The sequence below is a fragment of the Corylus avellana genome, chromosome ca3, assembly GCF_901000735.1.
Source record: "Corylus avellana chromosome ca3, CavTom2PMs-1.0".
Lineage (NCBI taxonomy): Eukaryota > Viridiplantae > Streptophyta > Magnoliopsida > Fagales > Betulaceae > Corylus > Corylus avellana.
The window spans coordinates 10,971,957-10,983,041 of NC_081543.1; the positions used below are offsets into that span (position 1 = coordinate 10,971,957).

Here is an 11,085-nt window from a genome sequence, read left to right on the forward strand (position 1 = left end):
TCTGAAGTAAAAGAAGTTGATGACATTCAACTTGCAGGATGGGTCATTCGACTCTTGGTGTGAGCTAAAGATCGAGTCTTTTCTTTTTAATTATTTTTTCAAATGCTTTTGTTCAAGAGGAAAGTACCCCTATTAATCAAAAAGTTTACACACAAGTTACAAAAAGCTCACTGTATACAACTTAGATGCAATAAGCTCAGAGAGTCTCACTTAATCTGTGTAGAGGAAACGCTTTATACGGGTCCAGAGTTTGTCCAACAAGAGTAGGTAAATAAAGTGGCCTTACATGAGGGTTCACCGTCATAAAAAAATAGGGGGGAAAGATGATACGATGATGTAATTAATGCCACCATTGTTAATATTTTATGCATCATGGTACATAGTATATACATCTGAAGTAGTTGTCTCCAATAATAAAAGTCTGCCCTTTTGATCTAGAAGTATTCTCTTCCTATCGAAGATGAAATGTTTGGAATTCAACCCAAAGTGGTAGAAGATCCCAAAAACCCAAGCTCCCTGCCTCTGTAAACCAAGCCTCCTCTACCTCCTTTTGTTGGTCCTTGTTCCCACACGTGCACCTTATGCGCCGTGCTGGCGTGCGTGGACTACACGCTCCCAACACCACTTTTGGTCTCAAGAGGCAGATCCCAAACTCCTCTACTCCCTCTATTTCCACTTGTAGAGCCTTTTTGGCGAAAAGAATTTTGCAGATTCAGATCTATGCCACGAAATATATTGTCCTTGATGCAATGATGCTATATCTTTCAATTCTAGAAGTGGTCTCCATTACAGGTTGTTCTGTCTTATCTAAAACTAGGAAGCTCAAGAGTGCCTTCGGATGCACTCACGATGATCCCGATACTCTAGCATGGGTCACTACAACCAATTCTCCTGACAGCTTTTTCACTTGCTTCCCACATCTCAAGAATTACAGAGAGCTGTGAAAAGGGCATATTTGAATTGTTGTGAAGTATAGTATTCTGTAAATGTTCTATAATATTTTTGGTTTCTGTAATCTTTGTTGTTTTGTTTCTGTAATTTCCACTTGATCTTATCATTAAAAAAAAAAAATTGGCATCGTCGATCATAAGACCTTCGAGCTTTACGAGGGTTTAGGGCATGCATGATGCCTCTCTAGTTTGGTCACTAATTGGCATCACTAAAGCCAAATGCACCGATCTTTTTTCTTAAAGACATGCATACTCGTAAGAGGGCAATCGCAGCTTTCTTATTTTAAAGAAATCTATACATGAAGTTGTTGCTGTGCTCTACATACATTATATCCTACATGAGATTCAATACATTGTGTATCACTCAATTGTATATCATTGCAGCAAGGAATGTCAGTCATCTCACCTCCCTGCAATTCCAATATTGCAGATATCGGCTCTCTTCAGAGTCACAAAAAAGAACGGGAAAAAAAAAAGTGCCGCCTATGACTTCAGAATTGTGAAAATCTCCGGGAGCCCAAGCTTTTTCCCATACTGGATGGCCAACCAACCAACGATACAGAAGTACATCACAAAAAAGCAAGCATGCCTCAATCGAGCTATATTGATAGCATCTGGGAGCACCCTTGGTACACAAATGTGAGGCAACCACGATTTCATATGATGTATAAGCCTAATAAAGCTGATGGAGATCAAGGACGTTAAAAAACCGGCAACAACTCCAGCTAACACTTCCAACCTCAAATACTTGGCTCTTCCCATGCTTGATAACCAGGATTGTAATAATTTTGTGGACCTGACATTTTAAGAAACACAAATGATTATGATTATGATTATACAGCTGAGGAAGAAGCATCCAAACCCCACACACACTGACACAACACACAAAAACACGCATACATGATCCTTTTCTACTGTTTTATAAACATCAATTGTCCCAAAAGCTTCAAGTGATAGGAATAGTGAATTTAATTATCTAAATAATCTCCCAACACATTTCCTCACATGTGGACCCAAATTCTCCCTCAAGTGAGGCCCAACACATTGATTATTTAATTTAAATGAGATGTGAATTAACTAGTTGGCGTTCAAGGTTAGGATACTACTCTATACCATGTTAAATCACTAATTGTCTCAAAAATTTATGTTGATAGGAAATGGTGAATTTAGCCATTTACTTAATGTTCTAACATGGACTAGGATGACAATTACAAAAACAAGGAGGTGTTGTGTTGCAACCCAAGGAGTTACTAGAGGCTTGTGGGTGTAACTGTTGGTGGAAAGATTTCAGAACTTCGCCACAATGAATTTTACCTTCCACCTACAATCAATGGAGATTCTCATCCCCGTAAATTCACCAAGTGTCTCTATATCCAGTGTCGATGCATCTGTCAACAGATAAAATGACTATGTTTTCTAAAATATTTAACGATGCAAATGACATGGCTAAATTTAATCTTTCTACGTATGTGGCAAGATCCTGCTTTCTAAATGGGCACAGTCCATTTCAAATCAAACGGAGAAGATCCTAATCCCTACACTCGACCTTGCAAGGGTAGACAATTTTTCCCCACTCTGTAACTAAATTCCATTCAACCAGGGTACAACACCTGGATGGGAGATATTCTGTGAGATGGTACATCAGCCAAGTCAGCATCAATAAATCTTCCACTCTAATATCAATTTTCAGTACAAAATCACTTCTATAAGCAGCCTCAGGTTGAGAAAACTGATCATTCCTACTGCATATGTTACATCAAGCCTAGCAAGTGACAACCTACAGGCATAAGTCCTTCAAGCAAACAAAAAAGTACGGTTAATCTTCATCTTTTATCTCAAACTCCCTTCCCAAAGTAATTTGATAATTCGATGATCTAATCTAATGTCAATCCTGATCATCACATAACAAGAGCTATGGTACTAACTTCTCTATGTTAAATGACATACATATATGATCTACCATCAGTTTATAATGCAGCCTAGGATTCAAAATTGCTTCTAGATAAAGCTTGGAGAACTTTATGTTAAAAAATAAAATAAAACTCAACCACAACAGAGCATGCAACCAGCACTAAAGCCAAAAAAACAGAATAAAACAACCAATTTCAGCCAATTATTATGCAGAAAATACTCGGGCAGCAAACATATATCTATAGGAACCTAATTAACCACAGAGTTATAAATCCATCCTAACAACCTTAACAGTAGCAGAGCAGTAGGAAACAGTTGTAAAACCCCAGAAACTAACAAAAGCAATACAGGGTAAAAGAGAAAATTGAAAAGGTTTAGAAAATAACCAAGAAGAGTGGAAAGAAAGGTCTCACCAAGTTTGCAGGACGTGGTCTTAATACCAGAATTACGTTAGTACTTTCTGGACAGCCACAGACAGAAAGTAGTAATATAACAAAGAAAGAGAAAGGAAAAAAGGGAATGACCAATGAAGAAAAAAAGAGAAAGGCAGAAGAAAAGAAGCTTACGGAGGAGAAGAAAGAAAAACGACAGGAAAAAAAAAGAAGAAGAAGAAGATGAAGGATGAAGATAGATAAAGGAGAGGCAGAAGCCACTAGGGTTCAAATTTTTCAACTAGGGTTCAAAATTTTCAGACCTATCCAGAAAAATAAAAAAAATAATAATAAATAAAAAAACCAGCAATATTAAAGAAATCCCCCATCCAAACCTAGCTATGAACAGAACAAAACTTTACCAGGGGGAAAAATTGAGTTGAAGATGGAATCTACTTACAGGAAGGAATAACGCCTAATCATCTCAATAGTAGATGGATCTTTTGCATGGCAACCAGAAAAACCATACTGATATAAGCTCACTTCAGAGATGCCAGATGTGTACCAGCAGTCATAAGTTTTATTCACCTAAAAGAAAAGGTAACAACATCAAATTTACCAATTATTAAGTACTTCAAGGAAAAGAGGAAAAGAAAAATGGTTTAAACATATATAAATATATAACATCCGGCTAAATCTAGTAACACATCAATATTAAGTTCAAGCCTGTACCACATCATGACTCAGACTAGAAGCTTTGCAACCACTACCTTGAATTTATCTTTGGTCAACCATGCAGCACCAAAATTAGGCCTACAATTAAGAGGAAGTGCTTCATTTGGAGCTTCTGCAAAAGCAAGTTGTATCTGACCAGAAGAATGATCTTTGTATTCTACCTGCAATGTTACAAAGAAAATTTCACATTAGACTAATGTAGTTTACCTATGTTCATAAACTTATGCATTTATGCATACGTCCAGTCCAAGTGCATGTATGTACCAATATAAAGATGGACTCAAAAATCTTAATGCAGCAGTCAAGAGAGCATGTGATACAAAAAAGAATGACAACATTGGAGAATTATTTGTGAGCTCAAAATTCACCATATATATATTTTGTGATTTCTTTCAGGGCCAACCACTAGAGTGTTAAGGCTTTGAACTAAAAGTCTTAACACTTTTTTTGTTTCCAAGAATTTTAGGAGGGCCACGCCCCGCCCCCCTCCCTCCAGTAGTGTCTAGGGGATATTCTTCCCTCTCTTTCTCAATCAACTATCAAAACTTTTCCCTGGGCTGTTGTCAAAATAGAGAATGCAACTTTCTCAGGCATTTTAACACCCCATATACTCTTCCAAGGAAACATAGCAATGAAAGACCCTCTCAATAAACCATAATTAGACATACAAAAAACCTCACATTGGCAGTCAGCCTCCACAATCTATTCTCACACAACCCAAAAGGATAATTAAAATGCAGCAACTGCAACAAAGAATCCATTGATTCTAACTCCCAATACTGAAAAGCTACATCGAAGCGTAGATTCCAATATTTGCCCCCTTGTCCCAAAATACATAAATATGAGGCAATAGAAACATCCTAATCTCAGCCAAGAAAAACATATTGAGAGATAACTTCTTCAAAGCCACCTCCTGCACTATACATCATGCCAAAGACAAACTATTATACCATCCCTTACCAAATTTAAGATTATTTGAGAACCTCACACATTAGTATAGATTTTTTTCAATTCAATACACAATAATGGGAATCTGCTAGGTGAAAACAACTCGAGAGCCATTACTTCAGAAAAATATGTTGGCTTTTAAGAATGCCTCACTATTGGTACTCAGCTAAAATGTCCAAGACATAGAATATAGAACCAGTTCAAGTAAATCGTAATACTATGAACATGAATTCATAGTTGCTACTTTCAGTGCCTACTTGGTAAAATGATGCTTAAAAAGAAGAATATTACAGAAAAAAGGCACTTTGGGGATGCATTACTATTACCTTGAATATTGAAGCCCAATAGTAGTCATAACGGCACCGAAACTTACTTCTCTCAAGGGGGTAAAACACATGCTTGGCTTTATAATTGAACAGTCCAAGTTCACAGACCTTAGCGGACCTAAGATCCACACCTTCAAGCAGATTATACTTTATTACAGCTCACATGATGCTTTGAATTTTGAAATGAGATGAAGTACTTGATCAAATGAAACTTACACAGAGCAAAAGTGTAACAAGTAATGACATTCTCAAAACAATAAAAATGAAACAAAATGAACATAAACTATATCGCATGTGTTTACCTAATCAGAGTTCATATTTTCATAACAGAATGATTATGGTAAATTTAAATGCATTAACTGAAATTCTGTTTCTCAATATTATCTTTGATCCTCTTCAACAAGGTGAAAAATCAATGATCTCTCATTAATCAAAATTAGTGCTGCAAATATCAAAACGTTCATATGTATAGTGTCACAGAACTTTCCACGTCCATTCCTAAGATCTAATCTTAGATCTACAGGGTGGAGACAATGGAATCAAAAAGTAGTGCTGTATAGATCAAAAAGTTCAAATGTGAAGTATCACAGTTCCCATGTTCAATCCTTAAGGTCTCATCTTAGATCTACATGCTGAAAAATCAGTTTAAGGTAAGCCATGACATGTGAAATGTCCAAAAAAATTAGTTGCAAAGCATAAGCGGTTTGAGAAAATGGAGCAAGTGCATCAATCATCAAGAAGAAAGAATGAGGTAGTCACAAACACAAGAATGGTTTAAAGAGAATAAAAAACAATAACAGGAAACATACAAAAGACATAAAGTTCATCTGCTACACTTAACTTCATAAGACAGCACATGACCACCACATCAAAAGTCTACTGAAACTTTCAGAATTGCATAAGAAACCACAACAAAGAACAACAAACGTCCTACAACTATAGTTGTTTTTCGAGATTAACAATTTGACATAGTTTCCATAGCTAACTCCAAATAGACGGCTCGTGTTAACCTTCCCAAAAACCCAACTTAACATAGTATGATATATGGTGGAGAACCTCCTCTCAGTCATCAAAAAAGGGTTCAACAAGACCACGACAGAACTTTATATCACTGTAACAGCAGTGCAACTGTATCATGCTTTGTTTCAAAAACATGTAACTGAACTCTTTCCCTATTTCTCATTATCTGACAAGTTCACCGATGTTTCAACTTTTGCTGACATTGTCAAAAACATAGTTTAATAGTTCTCATAATTCAGCACACTATTAAAAGTAATATTTTCACATATGGGCCTTCAGCTGTTCAGCACTACCAGCTAAACCTATGTTTGGTTCGCGAGAAAATTAAGGGAAATTAAATGGTTCATATAATTACATCCGATCAAACCAGATGTAATTCAAATCAGGCACAAAATTACATTTTCTAAGCATTCAAAGCACCAAAACCGGGAAAAAAAAAAAAGAAAAAAAAGAAAAAAAAGAGTACATTTTTAGAAGACTCACTGCTGGAGACTATCTTGCATTGAGAGGGCACGGAAATTGGGCTGCTAATTTGTGAATTCGCGGCGAAAACAGCTACAAAGCCAACCAGAAACGACATGGAAAAGAAGATAATGATAGGGAAGAGAAGGGCCAGACTGCATCGCAACAATACAAAGGGGAGGCCCTTCTTTTGGCTTCTCTCGGTCTTCATGGGAGAGGCCTCCTGGGGATCCATTCAACCCAGGAAGGAATTCTGGTAGGCTATTTACGTAATTTTAATGGATGTATGGGGCTTTTTGGCTCAACGTTCCGGTCACCGGACCATTCATCCGGTGATCGGAGTTTCCATGACCAGATGGGCAAGGGATTTTTGCGGGATTCTTTGGTTCGTCGCCGCGTGGGTAATAACTATTAAAAGAGGTGAAGTCATGAAGATATTTTTGAGTGGGAAGTGGGCACCGAGTGGGAGTTGAAAGGTAAATCAAGCCTTCTTAAGTCAAATTTGACTTCTTCTTTTTTTTAAGCAATCAAATTTGACTTAATTTGATAATTGTTCGAAAATTTATAATTCCCTTCGCACACATTTATTATATTTATTTTACATCGATTCAATGTAATGCATTTTAAGTAACTTTCCATTGACATGAAATAAAAATGCGAAAAGATAGACTTGATCTGCTCATCCCAACCATATAATTTATAAGTGATAAAAGCCGACCCCAAAACGCTGAAACCCAATAGTATCTTAATTGAAGTTGTTTTAGATTTGGATGTAGTTGAAAGCTTTTCAATGACATTTAGGGCATGTTTAGGTATGTGTTTAATGAGTCTAAGGGCCCGTTTGGGATTGCGATTTCAATAAGTGCGATTTTAAAAATTACGTTTTTAAAAATTGTGTTTTTAAAATCGCTACTTTTTAAAATCGCACATGCGTTTGGTAAAACATACTTAAAAGTACTTTTTTTATCAATTGAGTGTTTGGATAACATTAGCATATAATTGCGGTTTCATAACCAAATTACCAATAAGGATGAACAAGATAGAGAAGATGAAGAAAAAAAAAAAAAAAAGAGAAAAGAAGGGTTTTAATATATTTTAGGTGGGTATTCTTGGTATTTTTTTCATTCCCGTTCTAAAAAAGGTAACTATTGCGCCAAATATCTTTTTAATAAAAATCGTGATTTTGTTTTAAATTCGCACTTTTTCAAATAAGCACCCTCTAATCAACTTATGAAAATCACAGATTTTTTTGCGATTTTAAAATTTACGTTTTTAAAATCGCAATCCCAAACACCCCAAAATTGCGATTTGGTTTAAAATCGCAGATTATTTTTAAAAAAACGCACTCCCAAACGCACCCTAAATGTGCGTTTAACATTTAAAAAGTCTGTTTGAAGAAAAAAAGTATCAATTTGATAAAAAAAAAATTAAAAGCGTTTTAAATGGTCCAAAAAATCTAAAAATAGCCAAAAGACACTTAAAAACTCTATTTCACAAACACAATCACAATTCCCAAACATGCTCTTAATCTTCAAGAAGGTTAAAAACATTGATACTTCCTTCATCACTCCACCATAAATGCAAAACATGAAGACATTGATTATCCTTTAGATTTGCCATCCTTATATTGCGATGCAACACCTTTCCCATAGCAACTAGGAGAGTTACATGAAGAGGGGTCCTTGAGCCAACTGCTGCAGAAGTTGTGGCTGCCATTATGGCCATACAGTTGGCAAGGGAGCTGGGGCTTACACAGGTCTAGCTAGAGGGTGATGCCAAAATAATTGTTGATGCCGTGAATTCCAGGGAACCGGATTGGAGCCGTAAAGGCCATCTTGTTGATGATATCCGTACTGGATTAGCAGCTATTTCATGTTGGAAAATGGTCTATGTACGCAAAGAGATCAACCATGCAGCTCATACTTTAGCTAGGATGGCCACGATGAAGGAGGAGACTATGACGTGGTTTCATGAACCACCTGACTGTATTAACATGATTCTTGTATCAGAGTAGTGTAATGCATGCTCTGTTCATTTGATATTTAATACAATGAAAGCTGCCAGTTTATCAAAAAAAACACCTTTCCCATGTCTCATATTTTCAATCTTTTAACTTTCCTCTCAGTTTATTTGGTCCATTTAATTCTTTTAACCCACTGCTATACCTAGAGAGAGGATCGCAAATATTGATAACATCTTGAGATTAGTCAATTGCTCCAATTCAAGTAGCTTATAAGTCATACGAAAGCATTAATCTATCTCAAGATGCTTGGATCGGAGTTGACTAATTTTTTAATGTCTATTGGCAATTCTTTGAATGACCAATGCTTGGAGAGCCTTAGTGTTTGCAAAATTTACATCCGGATTAATTGGGCAACTTTTTGATATTGTAATTCTCATAATATATCAAGATATTTTAAATGCTTCAACTTACTGATAGAGCCACATATCAGCATACACAACAACTTTTTGAAAAAATTCACTTACAAAACAATTATAAAACTAGAAAAAAAAAAAAAAAAAAAAATCGTTTCCAAGAGGTAGCTCAATCAACTAAAAACCACGTTTTATAAAGCGGAGGTCTCTAGTTTAAATTCCCATCCCCCTCTTGTGTGAACATGTAAAAAAAAGAACTAAAAAAAAATCTATTTATTTTTGTAATATCCCTCAAATTTACTAATTTTGTTAAAAAAATCTATCAATGGACCATTGCTTAAGGATAGCAAATTATAATTATCACCATAATGATAAAGAACAAATTCGAATAATATATCTACAAAAAGAACATCGTCAATCAGTTAACCATAATTTTTTATTGAAACAATTTGAAAAAAAAGATGGCTTCCGTTTTAATCCAACGTAGTTAAAGAACATGCTAATTTGTTGGAATACAACCTCAAAAGATGTTACATATTACTTAAATTGTTATCTCTTCAGACGAGACTTTATAAAATAGAGATCATCGGATAAAGTAATGGTAAAGAAGAAAAATAAATTACAAATTATATTTATATATTTTAAACGATAATTAGATTTGTTGAATGGTTTATTTACTTTGTTTGTTATATTCTATAATAGTTTTAATCAATTTTCTTTTGATTCTATATTTCAATGTTTTCTCCTGTGAACAAAAATTCTGACTTTGCCATTATGTTCAGGTTATGTATATGGATGTAAACCACATTATATGGACGGATAATACCATTAATTCCGGATCCGCATTTTGCCTATGACCCGTCGGGGGCCCAAACAGACCACCGGTTTGTGAATATAAAGATCTTTGGGCCCCCATTTCAAGCACTCACTTAGGAGTCTTCTGTGGCCCAAAAGAAAACGGTACCAAACTTGACCCGTGATGGTTCGAGATGAGTCACTGCCGAGGAAACGCACGTCCGAAAGAAACGGGGACACGTTCGGAATTCCAAAAAATATAGATATCGCGCTTTCCCTCCCAAAATCCCCGCCCTTCGTCATTTCTAGGGTTAGCAAAAATCTCTCTTTTCTCTCCAATTTTCCCTCACTTTCTGTTCGTTCAAACGCCGAAATTGGTCTTCTCCAATGGCGATCAATCTGACGGAGGGTGCGATGATGATGATGTGCCGGGGCGAGTTGAAGGCCGAGGAGGTGAAGCCGGTGCTCCAGGTGATCGACGTGAAGCAGGTTAGCACTCAGGCGCAGCAGCACAGCAACACTGAGAGGTTTAGGGTTGTGCTTTCCGACGGCTCGCACCATCAGCAGGGAATGCTCGCAACGCAGATGAACGCTCTTGTCAAGGATGGCAGGTTGCAGAAGGGCTCCGTCGTCCAGTTAACGCAGTTCGTCTGCAATGTCGTCCAGAACCGCATGTGAGCCCTTTCTTTTCCTTCTATTTCATTTGTTTCCGTGTATTTGGCTTAAATGCTTGGGTTTTGTGGAAGATCTCAGTGTTTAGTTTTGCTTGTTTGGAGGAATAGTGGTTCTCGTGAGAAATGTGGACAGGGAGAGAGAATATTCTTGAAAATTGGTCCGAATTTTCTTGATGGGTGATTTCAGAGCATTTTTTTCTCGAGAAAAAGAATTTGTATGTTTGAACAGACAGCTTGTAATTTCTCTAATCACTTTCTGATGCTTTTGTTAAATCGATTTACTTGTCAAAGAAGTAGCCTTTATGATGTTTGAAAATTTGGAAGGACCCATTGTTGTTACTACAAATATAATTTTTTTTTTCTCCCAAGCAAATGTAGTACATATCTAATTTGATGTTCAGAATAAGTGGCTTTTTTGATTTATGCTAAACTTCAATATGATTATGAGGCATAATGGCTAGACTGGATCGCTTGTAAGTTGGAGACGGAAATTTAGGCAAGCAAGGGTTCTTTATAT

General features: G+C 36.3%; 2 protein-coding genes across 2 annotated transcripts; one reads left to right on the plus strand and one right to left on the minus strand.

Moving 5' to 3' along the window:
- Positions 1 to 1,200: 1,200 nt before the first annotated feature.
- Positions 1,201 to 7,172, minus strand: LOC132173839 (uncharacterized). The gene is made up of 5 exons (XM_059585472.1): positions 6,745 to 7,172; positions 5,242 to 5,372; positions 4,003 to 4,128; positions 3,693 to 3,820; positions 1,201 to 1,746 (listed from the first exon to the last, which is right to left on the minus strand). The coding sequence occupies exons 1-5, from the start codon at positions 6,956 to 6,958 to the stop codon at positions 1,434 to 1,436; spliced, it is 912 nt and encodes a 303-aa protein (XP_059441455.1). The 5' UTR covers positions 6,959 to 7,172; the 3' UTR covers positions 1,201 to 1,433.
- A 2,950-nt stretch (positions 7,173 to 10,122) lies between these two features.
- LOC132174073 (replication protein A 70 kDa DNA-binding subunit E-like) lies at positions 10,123 to 10,572 on the plus strand. The gene has a single exon (XM_059585781.1). It carries the CDS (start codon positions 10,282 to 10,284, stop codon positions 10,570 to 10,572), a length of 291 nt encoding a protein of 96 aa, XP_059441764.1. The 5' UTR covers positions 10,123 to 10,281.
- Positions 10,573 to 11,085: the final 513 nt, after the last annotated feature.